The sequence below is a fragment of the Embiotoca jacksoni genome, unplaced genomic scaffold (assembly GCF_022577435.1).
Source record: "Embiotoca jacksoni isolate LCO1_2020_lvr unplaced genomic scaffold, fEmbJac1.0.p SCAF_39, whole genome shotgun sequence".
Taxonomy (NCBI): Eukaryota; Metazoa; Chordata; class Actinopteri; family Embiotocidae; genus Embiotoca; species Embiotoca jacksoni.
Genome location: NW_027185391.1, coordinates 1,771,350 through 1,795,418, shown reverse-complemented (window position 1 = coordinate 1,795,418; position 24,069 = coordinate 1,771,350). Strand labels below are relative to the sequence as shown.

Genomic DNA, 24,069 nt, shown 5'->3' with positions numbered 1-24,069 from the left:
AATGTCGCGGTTCTTCGTAGAGGAGCGAACTGCTGATCCCAGAAATAAATTATTTACCGGCTTTTTATGTCTACTTTTGACATTCAGACATTTTTGTATTCTTCTGGTTGGTTATGCAATTCAAGGTTTTTAACATACTGCAACTAAATATCAAATATTAGAGATTTCTTTTTACATTTCATAGCCTTTTGAAAATGTATGAGATTATGGCTGCAACACCAACATTTTATCTTTGCAGCACTTACATTTACATTAAACAGAGGCTGTGATGTGACTGTTTGCTGCACGCATGTCTCAAAATTTAAAAAAAAGAGGCAGCAGAATCAGTCAGGAGGGAAATGTAATAAGACAACGGTCAATTTAGCGGAGCTTTAATTTGAGTTTAAGATAACTATATTTTGGGAGATATTAAATACAAAGTAGTTCCGAGTTAAATCTGCAGATCCAGAGAGGAGATAGATCTGAAAAGATTATTAAATAACATCAATAAATAAAAAAATGAAGAAAAAAAAATGCAGAGATTGCTGGTAAAATGAAATTAGATGAAGGTTTGACTGCAGTCTCAGTTCATAGCAGCCTGACACCAGCAGCACCTCACAGTCACTGGAAATGACACACATACAGCAGTCTCCTGATGGCAGCAGGTATATTCGGTCTGGGAACGGTCTGACTGTCGACTCCAGAGTCAACCTTATATCTGAAAAGTGTCACATGCCAGCTTGGCGGCACGGCGGCCGCCTCGCTCTGCTTTCACTGATCCACACTGAGGAGCCTGACAGCTGAGTATGTTTCTAATCCTGCAGAGATGCTGCAGGAGAAGGCTTCAGCTGTGACGGATGAACGCATGAGCCGGGTCCAGAGCGGCGGGGAAACGGATCTGCTTCCAGACCAGTCACGACCGGACCTGTCCACGGCTCCCAGCGCCCCCAGCTCCAGTGAGCCTGAGCAGGTACAGCAGGCCGGCCGCGGCTGCAGTTTGTACACTGTTCAATCACGCAGGGCTTTTACACAGCAAACACCTTATTAAATGGGATGATGTTTGAATTAAAAATCTAGGCCCAAAGTTTAAAGTGCAGTCAGTACAAACAGCTTTTCATGAATTGTATATCACAAATTTTTTGAATGCTTTGTTAATAAAAACTGGGGTGGATTTCATAATCTAACACATAATGTGGTCGTGTGCAAATATTTTAACCTTCCTTTGTATTTGATGGTTTGAATTGTGTTGAGAATAACGGTGCTTTTGGTGCTTTCAGAACATCGAGAACATTAAAGTGGTTCTTCATGAGAGGGAGCTGTGGAAGAAGTTCCATGAGGCCGGCACTGAGATGATCATCACTAAAGCAGGGAGGTCAGTAACGCTACAAACACTCCTTCCACCAATCACAGAGCGGCCCGGACCTGAAGGTGGGAAAATCATCCGTTATTTTCAGGTTCAAAATGGATCAGTGCTCTTATTATTAATTTAAACATTGTCTCCAATGCACCACCAATAATTCATGTTTTGCAAGTTAAGAGAAATTGAATTAATTTTTTATCATTAAGGATCCTGTATTATAGCTTTTTTTTTTTTTTACTTTTAATGTATTAAAATGTAAGGAGCGTGTTAATGTTGCTGCGGGTCAAAGTAGAGCTCAGTTGAAGTCTTTTAAGTGTTGTAGACTCAACCCGGTATCACGGCAAAGCGTGAAATAGACACGCCAGTCCACTACAGGAAAACGTGAAATAGACACGCTGTGTGCTGTCTTGGTGGGAAAGTTACACATTTTCCTGTAGTTGGCGAAAATAAAACCTACTGCATGTGTAGAGCCACGTGATTTAGAGGAAAATGAAACGTATAGCTAAAACACGTGGTTGGGGTTAGAAAACCGAAAATATGACACGCATGTAAATGACATTTACATGCGTGTAAGTTTCACGCTTTCAAAATGTGTAACTTTCACGCCTAGACAGCCCAAAGCAAGGCTACTTCATTTTTTGCTGTAGTGGACTATTTCACGCTTTGCCGTGAGACTGGTTTGGGTGAGTAGTTTATTTTTTTAATAACCTGTCATTTTGTAATTTGACATAATGTTTTGTGTGAAAAACTTTCACATGTTAATAGTAATTATAGCCAGATTAATGTAGTGGAGTGAAAAGTACAATGAATGACATGAAATGGAGTTGAAGAAGAAGTACAGAACAAGAAATTGTTACTGTGACCTTCTCCAACAGTTGGTGATGAATCAGCAGGTCTGTGCTGCATTACAGCATTAATACGAGAGTTTATGAATCATAACCGGCGATGTAGTGGCTTAAATAAGTCTCTCCTGAAAGAAAACAGTTTCGCTGGATTCTCACCAAGATGTCAACAGAAACTTGGAAAATGTTGCGTATGTTTTTAGTCACGTAATATATTAAAAGCTCCTCGCATTCTCCGGCACAAAAAATGCCCGGTTTGTGGAAAATTGCAGAAAAAGTGATATTGAAGTGATGGATTCATGACACATAATGAGTATCATGCCTTTGTGCGAGCATCTGTTTAGGCAGCTAATAGAAACATATAGCGGTTCTAAGTTGGTGTTTCAGGAAGAGACAGAAAGTTTCTGCCGCAGTGACGACATAATTGAAAACACAAATGACTGCTCGGCTTGTTGGATTTAATGCGACCTGAGGATTAGATAGTGAGGCCTTTGGACATTAACCAGAGAATGAGTACACTCTCAAATCAACCTCCGCCTCTCATTCCTCATGTTTTTTTTCCTGTAAAAAATGTAAAAGGTCACCACATTTTTTCCTTAATGCCGCATAAGCAGCGGAGATGGGTTTTCCCTTGTCCAGCTGATAAAGTGGGCTCTGAATCCTTAAAGCCCTTTGAAGGGCTGTGCAGCTGTGCAGGGGAACCTGCCCGGGTTTTACCTGCAGCAGACATGCTGTAGACCACTGGAAAAGTGCTTCCATCCTTCAGGAGCAACAGCTTTGAAAATGAAATCAACACCCGACTGAATTATTCAAGCATGTTATGAATAGTGCATGTAGAGCTGCTCGCTGTGTCATCAGGCCAGACGATATGTGGTTATTGTAGAAAAGAGCATGTTGTAGTCGACCGGTCAAACACCATTATGTTTTATCTGAGATGAGACGAGGAAATGCATCAAATACTGAGAAGCCGGCCCAGATGTGTGATTTCTGAAACACAGTATCTGCTTGATTGACATCACCAGCACCACAGTGACAGATTCGTCTAATCAGAGGCAGATCATTTAATTTGATAAGTTTCAAACCCGTGCAGACAAACAGGAGGAATATAACCCAGAGATCTTTGAAACCAAGCTATGAAATGCAATATGACAATAAACAAGCTTCAGTTCTGCCTGATAAGAAGTCAAATATATGGAAAACAAACACGAGCCATAGTCTTCAGTTTGACTTAAAACAGGACGGAGAGTCTGCAGCCTCGGAGCAGAAGGCCTGTTTAGCTCACACGTTAATGCTTTATATTCATGCCAATGTTCTCCATCCTATCTTAGCGTGCTAACATTTGCTAATCAGCACTGAATACAACGTACAGTCTTTTCTTTTTCTTTTTCACATATTTACTTTAACAGTTTATCTCTTATAAAAGGAGCCGTCCCAACTCAAAATGCACCAGTTTAAACGGAACTTTTTAACAATGGAAACCAGCTACTGGTATTAAATAAATCAAAGCAAGTCACTGATTTGCTGTGTTTGGATTACATTATTAATCAGGTAGCGTGACAGAGGAGAACATCTCTCTTCTCAAAATTCTAATTCCTTCTTTAGCAGCTGATGACAAAATCCATTTCCACTCCGGACGATGATGACAGGATCGTCTGCAGCTTTGAACGACTCTATTCTTACAAGATTAAATCAATACATCCAGAAGCGTTGCCGCAGGGTGGGATCAGTGTTGAAATGTTTTCTAACGAACTGCAGCAGTGTGATGATTTCTATACAACCGAGCAACAACAATACAAAAAAAAAGAGCTGTTCTGTTGTTGTGCATTCAGAGCATGTATGCTATGTGGATTTACTTTGTCCTTATTAATGCTAGAAGTCTCTCAACTTTATTTTTTAAAGGCAGCTAAGTGAGCGATGAATACAAAGCATTAAGATATGTGAGATTTTAAGTTATGCCAGGTTCACACATCATATCAGCACATTAATAACAGGAGCTGAAACAGGTGCGAGCCACAGACGTATCAGTTTCTATTTTGTTTTTTAAATTTTTTCCAAACACAAGCATTTTTTCTGCGAGTGAAAATGATGAAATGAGCATTTGGACATTTTTACAGTGTTTATATTTCCCCTCCACCTCATAAAATAAATGGAAATCTGAATTCATACAACAACAGATCTTTAATTCTTTTTTTCAGGATGTCATAGATACACTGTAGGTTCATTATGCGCCCTATTTTATTGTCTCACTGTGTTTTAACCCTTTTTTTCTGCATAACACAAAACATAGGCAGTTTATATATCTATATGTATATATATATATATATATATATATATATATATATATATATATATATATATATATATATACAGAGAGAGAGAGAGAGAGAGAGACATATATATATGTAGACAGCAGAGAGAGCTGCTTCCACCTTGGACTTAACTCTGTATGTCTGACCAGTGTTCACTTCAATCCAGATCACATCACCAGCTCCATTATTGAGACATGGGATTGGAATAACACTTCTGAAGTCAGATTGAAAAGTAAGATCATTTTGTGATCCTTTAACAAAACTGGGTCAGGCTTCTTCTTTAAAGCTCATGTTTTGGCTTCGTCTGAGACTCTGTGTAAAGAGACAGGAGACGTGGGGAGGGAGAGAGGCGTAATATGCAGCTGGATGCGCTTCCACCACTGGGCTACCGAGGTTCCCCAGACTCTCTGGAGATTAATGACAGAGCAGATTTTTTCTTTTTAAGATTGTGTAATTTCAATAATTTATATTCACTGCATTCCAAGAACAGCTGATGAGGATTTAAGAGTGAAAACTCCACTGCAATTACAAATAAACTGGAAAGCTAAAATAAAAGTGAACTAGAATTTGTTTCTATCCTCCTCCTGATCTTGGCTTTAAATTGATCTCCCAGACACGCGGCTGTGAATCACACCTGCAGATAACATGTTGAATTCCTCTGTAGAGCAGATCAATGTGAGAACACACCATGGCTGTAAAATCAGACCTCGAAGCAGAGAGGAAACAGAAAATAAAGAGGGAGGGAGGTGATGCAGGGGGAGAGGCACATGTGTGATAGAAGATGGTGAGTGTCCATGCTGCTCTGTATGGAACTGAAAGGTCAAAGGTCATGAGCGAATACAAAGTAGAGCCGTGATGTGAGCAGGAAGCCTGCGAGCGTGAAGGTTGAAACGGACTTCTCATGTCAAAATGTCAAAATGCTATCATCTGAAACATTTTGCAGAAAATTTAGAACGTGTTTTCTGACAACTGCAAAAGTATTCAGATAGAAAGATTATTTAAAAAAACACAACATTAAAAGTCCTATCAAACAGGCTTCTAACAGACTGGAACCGATGAGCACCAACAAATCCGTGATGATAAATGAGGTGATCTTTCTTTCACATAATAAAACTATTAGAACAGAGCTGAAATCTTCCAGACCAAGCAAAATCAAGATTTGGCAGTTTTAAAAAAGGAGTATTTGTGGAGTACAAGTGCACAGTTAAATTTTATGTTTTGTCAAAACAGATTAATAAAGCTAATAATACCATGATTAAGATGATCATACTTAAAATCTCTATAATTTTGTGGGATATCTGCAGCTGTGAATGTCTGGAACATCACTCATCAAAATCACCCGTTAAATGTTTTTTAATGATACAATGAACACCAGCGATATAATGGTTCATTTTCTGTGCACAGTGGTCAGAAAAAGGAACTGAAAGAGAAAGTGGTGGAAATATTTGTCATTGTAAATAGAGCAACAAAAATCTGAGTTGAATAAAAGTATTGCAGATGAGGGATTGCAGATGATTGGACCAAATTTTTCAATTTACTGAAAGTGTCGAAAAAGAAAATATATATATATTTTCTATATATATATATATATATCAACCCAGTATCACGGCAAAGCATGAAATAGACACATCGGTCCACTACAGCGAAACGTGAGATAGCTACGCTTTGTGCTGTCTGGGCGTGAAAGTTACACATTTTCCCGTAGTGGCCAAAAATGAAACTACTGATGTGTGAGTTACAGGAAAATGAAAGTTTTAGCTAAAACACATCGCGGTTGGGGTTAGAAAATAAGCACATGGTCGGGGTTAGGAAACAATAAACAACTCAAGAAAAATATTGTCCCCTCCTGGATTCGAACTTCCTCATCCTGCAGTCTGTGACCGATGCCACCAAGCTGGCCGTCCTTCCTCCTAATACCGGCCGAAAATGTCCTTCGTACTTGGTCTCAAAACCTCTGTTGCGGGATCCTGGTCACATGACATTTACGTGCGCCTAAGTTTCACGCTTTCAAAATGTGTAACTTTCACGCCTACACAGCCCAAAGCGTGGCTATCTCACGTTTTGCTGTAGTGGACTTTCACTAAATATACACACATTTATATCTGGCTGAAAGAAGTTTGAACATGTGAGGTTGGTGAGTGTAGAGGTGGCAGAGGAAGAAGGACAGATGCAGGACACCCGGGGGGCCCACACGTCCCCAACACTCTAAGATGAAACCGGTCCGGTCCGGTTCGGCAGCACCTAGCCGAGCCTGGACGACTTGTTATGGTGAGCGTGGTAATCCTCCCTCTTCAAAGCAGCTCTTCCCTCACTCTCCCTCTTTGTACACAGCCCGTCAAGAGAGCAGCGGCGGGTTGATAAGAGGAACCCGGCGCCCACACTGGGCCCGAGTCTACTAGGTCTACTAGCGCTTCATCATCCCCCCCCCCCCCCACACACACACACTCCCCCCCACACCCCACCCCACCCTCAGCACTTCTTTTGATCTTGCCGTGGTACTGGAGATTCCCAGAGAGGGAATGGATCACTGCAGGGCCTAAACATGTGGGATTGTTAAGAGAAACAGCTGGCTGGGCACAGAAACACACACACACACACACACACACACACACACACACACACACACACACACACACCCTGACACTGATATCATACACACACTCGGCCACTTCCATTTCTCATGCTCCTCTTAAACTCTCCCACTTAGTCACACCACCGTATGTATGTGTGTGTGTGTGTGTGTGTGTGTGTGTGTGTGTGTGTGTGTGTGTGTGTGTGTGTGTGTGTGTGTGTGTGTGTGTGTGCCTCCCGGACAAGCACAGGTCCTGAGCTGCATGTGTTTTAATACATGCGTCATGTGTGGAACACTAAGTCAGACCATGTTTCATCTCATGTATGTGCAGCAGGATTGCAGATACACAGAGACAGTAAAGGTATTCATGTATGGATTTAACTTCATCATCTATAATCATCTCATTCCTCTCACTCATTGATTGAGCTTCTAATTTTCCAAAGAACAAGAAGTTCAGTTCATGTTATAAGTCTCTCACTATTTTTACTGGAGTGATTTTTTTATTCAAATCTCAAACGCCTGTTAATGTTCAGTCCCCAAACCAACCAGCACTTTAGAGTGATCAGTAGTTCTTAATTATTCGATTCACTGAAAATTCATTTTCAACAATTGAGTTATGAAGTCATTTTTAAGCAAATGTAAATTCCCTGAAACCAGCTTCTCCAATAAGATGACTATAAATAAATAAATAATATATAAACTCAATATTTGTACCTTTTTTTTAAACTGCTGTTCACATTGAACTCCTCTTCAGCTTTCAAAGTTTTCGTTTAAATATTTGCGTCTCCAATGAAGATCTGCACCTGCTGCGACTCATGAATATGTTAATATGTATTTTATTCCATCCTCTCTGACATTTTATACACAGAACAATGAACTGATAATGATGCTGTTTGCAGTTCTCATGTGATGGAATATTATGACCAGATCAGACGTTATCTTTTAATTACTTGACACATTAAAAAAAAAAAAAATGGAAGAAATTTGATGAAACACAGTTTACAACAAATGAACTCAGATTTTGACTTGGGTTCCGCTACGTGGGCGGGGCCACTTGTTGGGCGGAGCCAATCGTGATGTATTGGTTCAAATAAAGATACAATATAGTATAGTGCAGTCAGGTAGGCGGATATCGAAGGCCTCAGTGTCCTTCAGACAAAATAGTCTAGATAAATAGTCTATAATATAATCTTAATGTTAATCTTAATTGAGATAAATAAACTCCATAATTATAAAATCATGATGAAAACATTCACCGTACAGTGTTACGGTTTTATTACTTTATCTGTGTAGTAAAACTAAAGTCGGAATGTATTCAAAAATGTTTAAACCCCAGATATACTTTTTAAATTCACGTAAAAACGCTTCACCTGTTGGAATTGTGGGTAAAAATCTGTTATTTTGTATTTTTGTATATTATGATCAGTTTTACAAAATATGTTTTATTTTATTCAAAAAAGTAACTGAATGATAAAATAAATGTCTTCAAGGTTCTGGTTCATCGCTGAAAAAATGACATGTGTTTTCAAAGTGTAAACTTTTGGAGAAATATAAATTAGTTGGAAATAAATTGTGTCAAATTTTGAAGTGTACTCCTTTAATCTTGGAACCAAAATCATATTTTAATATGATAATATTTCAATGTTTAATATTTTAATATGTCTGCCAATAAGTACTTCTGAAAGTTACCACATGAAGCTTTCCTGGTAGAACTCTTGACTCTGGTTCAAATTATTTTATTAATTTCTTGTGAAGACAAACTAATTAACTCTAGTGATTAATACCGTACTTGTGTTTACTTTCGTCATCGTGTTCATTGTGGCGCCGGGTCGGGTTGCTCTGTACATCGTCGATGCCGTGCGGTTCTGTTGGGCTGTTGACGGGTTGGGCCTCCCATGTTTCTGCCGGTGGAATCGGTGACGGTGCCACTGAGTCCACGTGGACAGACGTGCAGAGGTGTGAAAGGAGGCCATCTGTGATTGAGCCTTAAAAAAAGACCAATCTGTACCCTGTTTGTACAATTTGATGCAGTTTTAGCATTTTTGAACTCTGATTTTGAAAAGTGTTGAATAAGTTATGTTGATGTTGATGGTTTGTGTTGGACTGTCTGAGTTTTAGCCCTCCGGCGGGGCAGAGTCATTTCCACAGCTGAAGGACAGCAGCAGAGTCCTCCATTAGGTGGTTATGACCATCTCATAGAAATGGGAGGACCACATGTTGACACAGGCCTCCATCTGCTGCTCTGTGGTGTGAGTGGAGCCAGAGATGAGCACAGGTCTGTTTTGAATGTTCCTCGAAGATTAAGCCGTCTTTCAGTGAGGATGATAGCGGGACTGATCTCTCCTCCTGATTGGATTTGAAGCCTGGGAGAGAGATTTAAATTACCTGCCCTCAATCCCCCTCCACTCCCGCTGCCTTACGTGACGGAGTATTTACAGTAACATGATCGGCACTGTGAGCCTTTGAAGAAGGGCATTCGCACCAATCTGACCAGCGAGCATGAAGATCGTGGTTTCGATGCTTCGCCGTCCCCCCTGAAAAGCATGCGCGGCTGTCACGCGTGTCATCCGGTGTTTGAATGCGTTGCCACGGCAGCAGCCGCAGATACACTGCAGGCCTTTTTGACCGTAGCCTCTTAAGCAACGACGAGCCGGCTGTCTAAACTGTTGTCCGACCTGGGTTGCCATTAAAAACCACTTAGGGCTTTATAAGGGGGCGCCGAGCCCTTTGCGAAATTTGCTTCGACGCAGATGGGATGAAAATGTTTTGGGTTTCCCAGAAGAGGTCAGGAAAGGTAGCTCCCTTCATCTGTTTTATAGCCTCCACTGCTATATTAGCATATTCGGTCTTTTAGTGCCGAGGTATTTAAAAGATGAAAGATGGAGAGTGTTCCCATACTTTTTATGGCGTCTCACGAGTATGAGAAGATTTCAGTGCTCTCCCCGAATAAATGCCTGCAAAGGAGACAAATCATTACCAGGCCGGGACACGTGAGATCTCAGCGATAAGAAGAGGTTTGTCCGACGGTTATCTGGGCAGACGGAGGTTTCCTCCACTTCATGTTTGACTGAGGTTTATTTCAGGTTTTGGAGACGGCAGCTTCTCACCCAGCTCACATCTCAGTCCCGTGACCTTCATGGCACCATGAAGAACATCGCAGAGCTGCAGGCGCTGACATTGAACCAGCTGATCCTCTTCACTGTGACGACACACTCGTCCTGCACATGCAAGGAGTTATTAAACAGCCTTAAGATGTTTTCTTATCATGAAGTGATACAAGTTTAGAGGACATCCTTCTTCCTAATCACTGGTTCAGAATAAGATTGACAGACGACTCTCAAAGATGAACTGATCTGAGGTCGGTTCTTCGGGGAATATTTCCGATTGTTCAAGAGTAAACGAGAACACTGACGGTTTTCCTCGACCCTCTTCGACAGGCGGATGTTTCCCAGCTACAAGGTGAAGGTGACCGGGATGAACCCCAAAACCAAATACATCCTGCTGATCGACGTCGTTCCAGCTGACGACCACCGCTACAAGTTCTGTGACAACAAGTGGTGAGTTCGCAGGGACACGAGAGCAGCAGGTTCAAATCAGCTGTATGGTTTTCAATCATAACCCTATTTGATGTATCACTATTACTTCATTGAAATTTCCTAATGTTTTAGCAAAAGTAAATATCATTTCTACCCATCGTATAGATTTAATGCGGTTGCTTTATTGTCAAAAATTATGAAGAAATAACTAAGGCATGCTGGGGAAAATGCTAATACGGCAACAATGCTGCACAGTAACGCAGGAGTTGAATGATGCATCAACACAACGTGAACAAACACCGAAATATTCCGCCGCCAAAGGATATTTCTGAATACAAACTGTAGTTTAACTCAGAAAATAAACGGACAGTTGTGAAAGAAAAGCTACAAAAGTCACCGACATTGAAAGAGTTAAAAAAATATGAATTATTTTTTATGATAAGTTGAATTTGTCAGCAATAACATACAATAAACTCAGATTTGACTGTTTCAGTATTAGAATGATCAGTAGTATGTTACATTTCAGTTTTCATTTAGCTGATGCTTTCATCCAAAGCGACTTACAACACACCGACGGTTCTCCATCGGGAGCACTTTCAGGATTCAGTGTCTTGCTCAAGGACACTTAGGCATGTGGACAGGAGGAGCTGGGATTGAACCAGCAACCTTGTGATTAGTGTGCAACCCACTCTACCGTCTGAGCTGCAGCCTCCCTGTGGTGGCTAATGTTAGCTAACGTGATTAAACAGACCTGTACTCGTGCTGCTGTTTGGATTCATTAGTGTACACACAAAAAAAACACAATTATTGTTTAGTTACGAGAACAAAGGTGAACATACATGAGCTGTGTGATAAAAATGCTTTTAAAGAAAGCGACGCAACAGAATCAGGGGAAATGAAGAGAACCTGCAGTTTTTATTTAAAGTTATGAAAAACAATGAAAAATGACATGGAAGGACAACAAAGGTACAAACATAAAATGAATGAAATAAATGTTCTGTATATCTGACCCACAACTTTGTGGGCTCAGCCTGATCCAGCATCATGATTTTTGTCCTCTGGTCATCTTCTGCATCATCAGATATTTAATTCATAAACAAAGTTGGAGAAAATCTCTGACTCTCCGAGCCAGGAGCGTAACCAGAGCTGTGACGTTCGTATGTTTTGTGAATGTTCTCCTGTCGTGTCAGAAAAGAATTGAAATACTCTGCACTCTGTATACTCCGTTGTCCAACGTCTGCTAAGAGCTGCTGCTGTTCTACGACAATCACAGGTCGGTCGGACATTTAGACTAAATTTGGTCGATCTCGCTTTAGACCGACGCGATCTACGTACAATCTGACTGACAAATATCCTCAGAAATTTCTGAATCCAATTCTTCTTCAGCTTCAGCTCCAGAATGGATTCAAATGAAAAGCTGTGTGGTGATCGTGGACTCATGGAGGGTTTGGATCTGACCCCTGTGTGAACCTGGTGGTGCTTCTCAGCCTTTATTGCCAGACAAAAACATCAATATCGCAAACTCTACAACATGCTTTAAACTCTGGACCAGGGTTGCAGCAGTATCTCAGTATCACGGTACACAGTGGTATTAAAATACATGGTTATCATACTGTGCACAAGTGCTTATTACTGGTATCAAAAAATAAAATGCTACGAACGGAGACGTTCACCTGCACATTGCGACTACTTTCCTGCTCGGCTACCTGTCAGACTCAACAGTGGGTGAGAAAACGAAACTGATAATGTCACCATACGCACCCTGAAAAAAGGATTAAAAACAACGTGGGATAACTTTGGACATCTTAAAAATAAACATGAGGTTGTCCTCGAGGACGGATTCCCAGCTAGCATGAAAATGTGGACGCAGAGTTTCTCCAAAGGAGGAAACTCCTCAAACATCCCTTCCGAGATTTTAAATAATCATTTAGAGCTTCTAACGGCACTTCAAACTATTTAACTGATGATAATAATAATAATAATAATAATAATAATAATAATAATAATAATAATAATAACAATTAAACACCATGATATCTTCTAAAAAAGTTATCATATGGTGAAAAATCACGCTGTTGCAACCCTAAACTGGATGTTAAGATGGGAGACCAATAAGAAAGCCAGAGCTCTGCTCCAAACGATCCTTCCCTGAACCGGGTCGTCTTACCGTCGTGTCTCCGACTGGAAGCACCGCTGCACTCCTGTGGGCCGCATCAGATGGAGGGACCAACGAGCTGTGTATTAGTTCAGGTTGGAGGACTCCGGTACGTCTCCTCTGATCGGCACCGACTCTGAACACATCCCATGAACACGGCTGGATTACCAGCAGCTTCACTGCATGTCGGTGTGTTGGTGCTTTCATTAAATGCAGATTAGTCGAGCATGCACTATTCTGCTTTATTACATACAGTAAGGTAGAAATGTAACATGGCAGCCGTCTGTACAGGGACCGTGTCAAAGTCTTGTTTAACGATTTTCATGATTTCAGTTCATTCTGTGTGACATAAGGACACAACTTTCCCATTTTTGCTCTTCAGTTCCTGAACAGGTGTTTTCAGCCACAGCCTGTAAACAGGTTCAAACCACCTCACAGGTTTTTGGCTCCCTTCGACTCCATGAGAGGGATGGAGCGTCATTATGTGTACATGCTGCTTCAGTCATGCCTGTACTGCATAAATAATATCCTCCTCAGATAACAATCATACCCTCTTTTCACCAAAGATGCACAGCATTTACTAAAGTCCTCCGAAATCCACATTTAATCCCAAAAGAAGCAAAAAATCACACCTGCCACACAAAATCACGGTAAAACTAATCTTCCCAAGTATTTTCTCATCGACTGTTTATTTGACTTGTTTCAGAGATTGTAAAAGAGCAGAATATGAGGCTGATGTGATAGTTAACTGTTACATCAGATCATCGTCGGCAGCAGCTCCTTCCTGCAGGGCACCGACAAAATGCACGAAGGGAAAAGAAAAAAGCCTGTGATCCCCAGCTGACCCTGTATCTGCAGGCGACGACATCGCAGTCCTCCATCCATCAGTGCGACATGAGAGCTGGCGCTGCCTTCCCACCGAGGCTGCAACAAGAATGTAAAATCTCCAGCACACCAGTCACTTCACAGCCATTTGTTTCTGATCTGGTGGCTCGGCCTGCAGTCGCTGGGTTCTGGTGTTCCTCAGCGACACCTGAGAGTCGCCTAATTTGCAGTGATGTTTTAGCAGAGAGCAGCGCGTCTCAGTCTGAGGGATTTTAGACTGTGAGGGTTGAAAGCAGTGGCTGCATTATGGTGAAGGAGGCCGGCATATTCTCTGAAACACTAAGAACATACATCGCTCAATTTTGAATCTTTTTTCCCGTCTCAGTTTGCTTCCTCACGTCTCCCTCCGCCTGTTTTCAGGATGGTGGCTGGGAAGGCGGAGCCAGCGATGCCAGGCAGACTCTACGTGCACCCTGATTCGCCGGCCACAGGAGCTCACTGGATGAGACAGCTGGTGTCGTTTCAGAAGCTGAAGCTGACAAACAATCACCTGGACCCTTTCGGACATGTGAGTAACCTGCAGACAACATTAGATCTTTAAAGAAAGGGTTCTACTAACGGCATCATCGTGCTTCTGGTTCCGATGGATTCATCTATAAAACAGTGCTCCCATGAATTTGCAAATCAAACGTTGAACCGTCTGAAATGATGAACTGGAACGAGTTGCTGCATCCACAAGTTCTCTGCAATACATGTGGTGACTTTTATCCACCATAGGATTCATGAACGAAAGAAAATCACTGTGGTAAAAACAATAAAGTAACATTTTCCTAAACGTTATCAACATGAAGTCCAACGGTTTAAAAAAACAAAACTGTTCACAGTCAAGAAACAGACTAAAGTCCTATCCAAGATGAAATTAGTCGAAAGTTTAATGTGAATTCTACGTGTTAATGATGTATTATAAGAGTTCACACAGCAGCCTACTGAATACCAGAGAGCTGAAGCACATCATCAGGTTTGTATCAGGCTGCAGTTTAACATCTAACACCCTGATATCCTGCTGAAATCTACACACTTGAGAGATCTCTGTTGTGACAGAAATCTCAGCCAACGTCACAAACGTTGCAGCGAGAAGTAACCGTGTGTGAAACATTCATCTGATGTGGAGTATCTGGCCGATAGATCTGCGAGCATTATGAGCAGATGATGAGGCTGTTTTTCTCAGGCGGGATCCTGATAGGAGGCTGCAAGATGGTGAAGGAGTGAAGACGAGGGAGAGAACGGAGGGGAAGGAAGAGGAGGGAGGTGAAGAGTGTGACTGTGGCAGCGCTCCCCAGGGGGACTCTGGGATAGCTTGTCTGAAGCCATCCCATCAATGGGCGGGCTCATTAGGTTCATAACCTCTCAGATCAGTGGCGGGGCCTGCTGTCAGATTGAGTTGAGTGCCTGGCCAGTGATAAGGGCGAGTAATGAGGACAGAGCGAGGTAGAGGCTAGCCGGGGCCCCGATGACGCCCGGACCAGGAGGTGTGCAGCGTCTCATTCTCTGCTAATTATGTGTAAAAGTTACTCTTTTTTAGGTCCTGTGTGTTCATCACAAACAAACACAGACACGTTCCCAGTGTGGGAATTCATGAGATGACGTAACTTCAAATGCAAGTCTGTGACCTGATTAGAGGATTTAAAGGGTGACGGCGTCTCCATGTTTAAAATGTGTTGTGTGCATAGTCCACGCTATCATTCAGTCACTCTCCTCCATATTGCACGTAATCCCACACCCACCGACATCCTGTCTGACAGCGGACCTGCTCAGCATCACCAGTACGGGCTACCTGCTTTTATTCTGATAGCAAACAGATGGTAGCAGTGGTTTCATTGCAAAGAGCAGCCATCATTACTGCTGTCCTACCACTGAGCCTTCACACACTATCACCATCCAGCCCGGTACACCAGGGGATGATGTCCACACTGGACATCATGATGTCTGCCAACATGCAGAAGGACAAGATAGAGTTTCAACTGACAAGCAACCACAGTCAGCGTTTGAACTATCCAACCTGAACGCTGCCATGTTTCTGCCGTAACTACCATCTTTCACTGACATAAAGCTGGTCGCCATGTAAGGAGAACGATTTTTAAAATGTTGTCATCGGTTGTAATCTGCGGTTTTACAGATTTGTCCGAGACCGACGTTCGTATCCGGAGGAGTTTTGCAAATAAAAAAATAATTCCCCAGGACTCTACTGTCAGGACTCATCGCAAGCACGTATCAGTCAAAGCTAGTAACCACGTCTGCGTGGTTTTATATCTGTGGAGATGAAAGCAGATGCTGTCTTTAGCTCCTCGGTGATCAGAGGAAGGCTTCCCTGATCACTACATTCAGACAGTCACCCAGGAGTCTCCAGTATCACCCTCAGACAGCAGCCAGACAGCCGAGCAGACAAAGGTCAACAGAGAGCCTCCGGTGAACCAGCCAATAGCTTATCTCTGTCTCCAGCCTGCTCGGCAACAGGAGCATGTGAGCGAGGGGCTCAACCTGCGCCCGGCTCCCCGTGCCCTCCCCAACCTTTGCCTCTCTTCGGGAGCCCCCCGGAGGAGAAGGCTCCTCGGGAGAGTGTCTGGTAAATGAGGAGGGGAGCCGAGGTGCAGAGCTTGACGCTGATCGGCCCTGACAGAGCTGGACTAGTGATGACCCTGCGCTGCTGATGCTGATGCTTCGCTGGGCACCGATCCAACCTGCAGCCACCAACAACCTAAACACCGGGCACGCTCAGCACACGCCGCCCTGCTACACGGATACGCAGCTCTCTGATGACACGTCCGGTGTGATGGAGACGAACGCTCCAGAACAAGTGTTCCCGGGTTTAATTGATTCGAACACCTGTGTGCTCGAAACGTTCAGTTTCAACGTGGAATTCAGCAGGAAATGTGCAGAACTGTAACAGGCATGACGCTACATGTTCGCTAACAGTGTTATGACAGATGAGTCTGACGTGAGGCTTACATGTTTATTGATTTCATACATTTCAGGACTGTTATTCCTGGACACTGGGAGACGTGAATATTACACAGCCTGAAATGTACTCTAATTTTCATCGTTTAAAATTTACAGCAGAAATTAATGTACAGCACAAATCTGGGAACAAGAAATGAAATGTTACAAAGACATTTTTTTTTTTTTTACTTAAGCCTGTAGTGTGGAACTTTTGTCGCCCCCTTGTGTCAGTGACAGTAGCTAAATTACAAACCACACCACAGACTGTTTATAAAAGAGCTCGTAGCTTCAGGTCTGTAAAATGGTTCCGATCCAGAAGTGTCTTCAGCTGCAATACCAGCGAGTGCCACTAGAGGTCGGCTCCAAAAAGCCTCCGGCTCCATAGACTCCCATTCAACTTCTCTCATCAAATCCAAAGTGAATAAAATGTGTCCATCAGTTATCTCGGTGTTGTTAGCTAAAGTCACTCCTTCTTATTAGTTTTCTGGAGGTCCATCTGAAAATAATCCCTCATTCATTAGAAAAGAAGGTTCAAGAAGACCTGTTTTTGGGTGGCGTGTCTGTTTGATTGACAGGCCTGTGGTGCAGTCAGGTTACAGCTATCGGTGGGCGGGACGTAGTATCGTCAGGTTTCCAATCAGATCGGTCAGATCCACCGCTGACTCCTCCCCCAGCTCGTCCAAATATGGTCACTTCCTGCTCCAAACCAACGATGACATCACTACAGATTGATGGTTGCTTCTGCTATTAACTCCACCGTAGTGTAATTTATGAATTACATGCTTTGAACGTCACAAACTGCCACAAAATCACTGGATTCGGCATCACAGTAGGATCCACTCGGTCTGATAACATTTGGAAAGTTTAGATGAAACCGCTCGATTGAATCATTTTGTCCCGTTCACATTAGCTTAGGGCTAAACTGGAGGTTAGCTAAAGTCTCTGCTGCGCGTTCTTTGCCTACAGAGCATGCCCAGTATGCTCCGTCTGTCTCACCAGACACCACATTTAAAGTGAGATACAGATTTATGTGGTGGCAACAGGCTCACTCAGCATCGTGTGAATTCATTTGGCTTGAATATAGCGAATATTTATTTATATGTAAAAGTCCCATAGGTTTGATATTATCATATGATTAATTATTATGCACTAGCACTACGGACATTTTCATTGCAAACGTTTGCGATGTCAAATGGGGAAAAGAACAGGTGTAATTAATACAATTAATGAGGTCTTCCCTCCATTGAGGTGTTTCAAAGCCCTGCTGTTATGCACACTGAGTCACCGCTGGTGTTATTGATTCCACCTGGGCCTCACCTACCAGTTAATACTGAATACTGAATACTAATGCTTGGTTTTAGAGTGAGCTGTTAATGGATGCTACTTTCACACAGTGAGGAAATGAAGGAGCTGCTCTCAGCTGCAGAACCGTTGGACGCAGGTGAAACCGGTTCGTGGACGTCTGTTGGCGCCGGTCACGCATCACTTCCTGTCAGTACAAATAAAGAAGTGCATTCATTTGTCATACAGTGACGGCAGAGACAGCCCATAGCATACAGTACACACTGTTCTGTGTACGAAACTGGGACACACTTGAGATCCGTTGGGAAGAGACAGTGTCGCACACTGGACGGACCACCCACGGCATTAAAGACACAGCTGCAAGCGATACAGTAATTATGGGTGTTTCAGTGGGCCAATTAGAAAGCATCGACAATAACGCTGCCTATTGTCACTGCTTGCTCATTATCTTAAGCTTAAGCATAGGTTATGGGTGAGCTTAACTCGTGGCCATTATGAATTTTACTAGCAGCAGCTGTGTTTTCCATTGAGTGACACCTCGTTCCCTCTGCAGAGTCCCTGAAGAAAGTGCAGTTATAAATGCAGCTTTAAACTGCAGATGTGGTCCACGAGCACGTGCCATGATTTTTACACGGTGCATCTATTTACCTCCTGGGAGTTCTGTTTCTGATCCGACATGAGCTGCTTTAAATCCTGGTTTATTAAGTTAAGTCATATTTTATATAACACATTTATAAACATGAAGGGATGAGCAAAGTGCTGCAAAACACAAGAGACAGAATTCAAACAGGTCAACAGGACAGTTAAGGAATGAAACAATACCAAGTGAAAAACACTGCACATGATTTATAGTCATAAAAAAAGCTGCTGATAGTAGTAAAAGAAGTAAGATGATACGTAGAATTCAAACTGATGAGGAAATTACTGTGAGAACATGTACGTTTTCAGCCTAGTTTGAGAAATCTGTAGTGAAGTTGACGAGCTGATCTGGAGGGGGAGGCTGGAGACGGCAGACACGGTGGCCTGATGGTCCAATCTGGGTCTGAAGGAACCACTGAGAACTGCTGGGCCAAAGACCTGAGGGAGCGATGATGGGTGAAGGGTTGCAGCCAAGCAGCAACCATCAGTGATGTCATCATCCATCAGTAATGTCATCGTTGGTTTGTGAACGTTATGAATCCTCCAGTTCAGATTCTGTCCGTCACCATCTTTGCTAGTTCGGAGCGGTTCGGAGCAGGAAGTGACCATATTTGGACGAGCTGGGGGAGGAGCCAGTGGTGGATCTGACCGATCCGATCGGAAACCTGACGATACTACGTCCCGCCCACCGACAGCTGTAACCTGACTGCACCACAGGCCTGTCAATCAAACAGACACGCCCCCCAAAAACAGGTCTTCTTGAATCTTCTTTTCTAATGAATGAGGGATTATTTTCAGATGGACCTCCAGAAAACTAATAAGAAGGAGTGACTTTAGCTAACAACACCGAGATAACTGATGGACACATTTTATTCACTTTGGATTTGATGAGAGAAGTTCAATGGGAGTCTATGGAGCCGGAGGCTTTTTGGAGCCGACCTCTAGTGGCACTCGCTGGTATTGCAGCTGAAGACACTTCTGGATCGGAACCATCTTACAGACCTGAAGCTACGAACTCTTTTATATCCAGTCTGGTTGCAACAGGTCCAACAGACAAGCTGGGGCTGCTCCATTTAAGCACTTGTACACAAACTAAAAGAATGTTTGATTCATTTTAAACTGAGCAGGTATGCAAGGATGCCAGAATAAGAGAAACGTGTCCAGCTGCAACATTCTATAACTCTAGGACCTAATGAACAAGGGGCCAGTTAGAAACACAGCCCTGCTGTTAGATGGAAACACTGGCTGGATACTATGGACATGCAGGAACTCTATCAGGAGGAGTGCCAGGGCACATCATGCACTCGCTACAGCAGATTTTCTTATTGTCTTGAGTATTTTTCTGTACATTTACTCTTTAAAAGTGCAGCTGCCTTCTCTAGAGTGGTGAAAAACATGGAATAGTTGAGATCATTTATTCATTGCCCATGTACCATTTCACTGTAGCTGTGCTTGATGAGGTTGAAATGAAACTTGTCGCCTGCTCTTCCCGTTGCCAGATCATCTTGAACTCGATGCACAAGTACCAGCCGCGACTCCACATCGTCAAAGCAGACGAAAACAACGCCTTCGGGTCCAAGAACACAGCCTACTGCACGCATGTCTTTCATGAGACGGCCTTCATCTCCGTAACCTCCTATCAAAACCACAAGGTACATCAGCTGCATCAACAGTCACACTACAGATATAGAAAAAGTAGGATGATACTCACTTAGTGTTTCTGAGTAGCCTGTGTTGAGGTAAATGCTGTTTAACCAAGTGTTTAAAGGCTGTTTTTAGTGATAGATTGATTGAATGTAACTACAGCATCAGGCAGCGATTCTTCACCTATTTTTATTCCAAACAGATCTTTAATCAAACGTAATTTTCCCAGATCACCCAGCTGAAGATAGAAAACAATCCATTTGCCAAAGGATTTCGAGGCAGTGAGGAAGGAGATCTGCGCGTTTCGAGACTACAGGGGTATGTTTACATGAGAAGGACCCAGGAAAGTAAAACCGATCTCGTAGAACCATTTAGCACACTGAAAGACTCGTAAACCTGACGTATTGTATATAGATTAGATCTTCAGAAGGTTTCTTTGTGTCTGGACATAAAACCCGCGTCGCCTCTTTGACAGACTGTGTTCGGGGAAGTGTGTGCATGGAAACTGACTCTGTCCTGTTGCTGCTGCTCGTGCAGGAAAGAATATCCAGTCATTTCAAAGAACATGGTGCGGCAGCGGCTCATTTCTTCACACGGTCACCTCGCGGGGAAACTCGGAGCAGGAGTTCTTACGGGGCACCCTCCGGTCCTGTCCTCCTATCAGTATGAGACGGGGGTTCCTCTGTCCAGCGTGGACTCCCAGGATCCCATCTCCAACCACTTCCCTCCGAGCAGAGACACCAACCTTCTGTACCACTGCTTCAAACACAGAGGTATGTTCCCGTTTACTGTTCGGCAGTCAGATCGTACCAAATACGACAGGAAGTGCTCTTTTGCAGTGACCTGTATCACTTCCCAGATAACGCCCGGCACTTGGAGCTCGGATGTAAGCGGCCGTATCTGGAGACGTCGCCTGCGGTCTCAGAGGAGCACTACTTCCGTCCACCTTCCTCCTACGAGTCACCCTTGCTGTCTCATCCGTACTGCACCGAGGCGATCACGTCCAGAGAGGCTTGTATGTACGGCAGTATGGAAACAGAGTCTGGATCCGGGGCGGCGGACGCAGACGACCTCACCAGCTCCCCTTCGATGAACTGCAACATGTGGGCCACGATGCAGCCGTACCCCCGCTACAGCGTGGAGGGCGTCCCGTACCAGCCCTTCACCGCTCACTTCACCAACTCCGCCACGGTCGCCCCCGTGGTGCCGCACCCCACGTCGTCCATGGTGTCGCGACCGCAGGCCGACATGGGGGTTTACAGCTCAGCTGCGGTCCAGCGAGGTCTGTCCGTCGTCCCGTCCTCGTCGTCCTCCTCATCGTGCTCTCCAGCTGCTCCGGGATCCAGAGACAGATCGGGCCATCCCCCTCTGTACCACAAGAAGCCCGGGTCACCGCTCCGGCCTCACAGAGATCTCTCAACCTATTCCACGCAAGGCACCATCTCCATCCGGGATCCGTCCTACCAGTACCAAATGGGGCTGAGCAGCGCAGGAAGTCACTGGACTGACAGCTAAGTTTGTTCCAACGTGCACGTCTGAAGTTATTCAAGGTTTCCAAAATCTCACAGTGGGCTGCCAACGCCCGGCAACGGTACCTGAATCATTACTCCATACAACACTGAGTGTGGCGGCCGGGGACGGACCTCCTCTCTACTTACGCTGATATGTAGCATATGTACTATAAGCCTGAGATCAGATCCAGTAGGGTGGTTTCCTCACACTCTCATGCCAATCATGGGTTTGACTTGAAGTTCATCAGGCTTAAGGGCGTAAGAAGTGTTAACCTGAAGTAACAATGAGGAAGACGAGGAGCAGGAGGACGAAGAATAACAGATAAGGGAAAACGATCAGCTGCAGTGCTTCCTCTGAGGGCCGTGCAGCTCCATTTAGATACACGACTGCTTTCCAGGGACAACAGAGCACTGACGCTTTTATCTGTTCACGCAGAAGGACGAGTCTGACAATAGTCCACATTAGAGTCCGTGAAGCCCATGAAAATACCCCGAAACGCATCTCTGAATACCTCCTGACTTCGTCACCCCTCTTCATCCCCGATCCCCGGCGCCCTGCTCCCTGACCAACATGTGCATCGCAAAAAAGGGAACCCAAATATGCAATATTGTTTAGTGTTCATAAATGGTTCAGTAACTTTCATACAGACAGCTGTGTGTTTGCAACACGGCTCATCTGAACGCTGCTATTTACTACTATTGTGGTTTATATAATCAGCGCTCCCTTCTCCAACCGGTGCAGAGCTCAGCGCCTCACTGTGGGGAGCGAAGGGTTCAGTGCAGGGACACCAAACATCAAAACTGTGTGTGTTATGAACTCACATAAAGACCTCTCCGTGTGCTGTGAGGTGACTCAAATAAACACATTTTTGGTGTGTTGGTGAGTATTTCAGGCTGCTGGATGGTTTATGTAGAAGTGACTCATAAAGAGAAGAAAAAATAGCGGCCATATTTGTGCTAACGGTAACATGTGAAGGATCGTTGCTTCGGATCTTTTCATGGGATTTGCAGACAATAAGAAACATGTCGATAAATCGAGTCCTGAAATGGAACAGGATGAGTTTGATGTTAAAGCCAAGCTCCTTAAAGTCCTGATTATTCACATGCCAAAATGAGATTCACTACATTTTGATAAATGATAAAAGTGCATTAAGAAAGTGAGATTGAGCATATTAGCTAGAATAGAGTTCAGTTTTATTCATCGTGCACAGATATCCAATAAGCTATCTCAGACAGTCTTTCCCTGCGCTGGATGTACAGAGCAGCTCCACCAGGTGAACGCTGCTCCACACGACCACCTATCATCACAGCCCTCGTATGCACAGCAGCTCTTATCCTGATACTTTCCACAGGTCGGGAGCCTGTTGCGTGACTCTAGCACGCATCTGAAGGAAACATCATGTTGTGAGTGTGAGACTGAGCCACGTCGTCAAAGCTTGGCTCCACCGTCCGGACTCCAAACAACAATCTGGTGAAACGGGACAGCAAAGAACTCTCAGGCAGAACCAGATGGGAGCTTAAAGAACTGTTGTTAAGCCATGGTGAGTACCGGAAAAGAGAGCTGCACACAAATCCCACTCCCAAATGACTTGCTTGGAAAAAAATCCTCACAGGACTGCAAACAGAAACCAGCCTGAGCGGGTGGGGGGGGTTATGACAGACAGCAGCGCTGCAGCTCCACAAGGAAAGATCATCTGTAGGATATGATTGTGATCCCTCATACATTTGTGCATTGTCCCTTTATTTCATGTAAATCCAGTATTACATTTTTGAATATATTGACATTTTTGCACACCTGATAAATAAACATTGTCATGCCTCTAACTGTTTGCTATATTTTATAAAATATGACTTAACTATTAGGATATTTCATTTAATTACGTGTGAATTGCTGAGATGTCCTTCATGCCCGTGTGAACGAGCACTCTTCTGTTTTTACAGCATCTTCTGAACAGAGGACGACTCTGCAGCTCATGCTTTATGTCCAGTGCTCATGTAAAGAGCCAGTTTTTATTCATGAGTCGTCATGCACAGATCGTACATGTCCTCCTGCTTACATGCAAACACACCATACACATCTCAAAGAAGGCAGAATAATGATTTTATTATTATTTGATACTTGATCACACAGCTCCAGGTTTTTAATGTGACTTTAAATCAGGTTGAGATTCAGACATCCCTTCATAAAAGTGTCAAATTAATACTAAAAAGTTTTTATGACGTTTGGAAAATTAGTTCCCACTGAATTCAGAAAGCTCGTCGGTGTTGCTCAGACGAGGAAGTCTTCGGTCCACAAATTCTCAACCTTCTAAAGCTGAAGTGGTTTCAGTGTTTCGCTCCACGGTGCCGTCCAGCAGATTCAAAGAGATGCACTCACAGTCGAGGATCCACTCGCGCA

General features: G+C 43.5%; 1 protein-coding gene across 1 annotated transcript; it reads left to right on the top strand.

The window, feature by feature from the left end:
* The first annotated feature begins 805 nt into the window (after positions 1 to 805).
* On the top strand, positions 806 to 21,675 carry tbx4 (T-box transcription factor 4). The gene is made up of 8 exons (XM_069166536.1): positions 806 to 949; positions 1,257 to 1,351; positions 10,500 to 10,619; positions 13,999 to 14,146; positions 20,016 to 20,168; positions 20,390 to 20,478; positions 20,698 to 20,933; positions 21,020 to 21,675. The coding sequence occupies exons 1-8, from the start codon at positions 806 to 808 to the stop codon at positions 21,673 to 21,675; spliced, it is 1,641 nt and encodes a 546-aa protein (XP_069022637.1).
* Positions 21,676 to 24,069: the final 2,394 nt, after the last annotated feature.

Coding starts and splice junctions, on each gene's coding strand:
- tbx4 (XM_069166536.1), top strand. CDS start 806: ATGCTGCAGGAGAAGGCTTCAGCTGTGACGGATGAACGCATGAGCCGG. Junction 14,147..20,015: donor ACCTGGACCCTTTCGGACAT/GTGAGTAACCTG, acceptor TCCCGTTGCCAG/ATCATCTTGAACTCGATGCA. Junction 20,479..20,697: donor CGCGTTTCGAGACTACAGGG/GTATGTTTACAT, acceptor CTGCTCGTGCAG/GAAAGAATATCCAGTCATTT.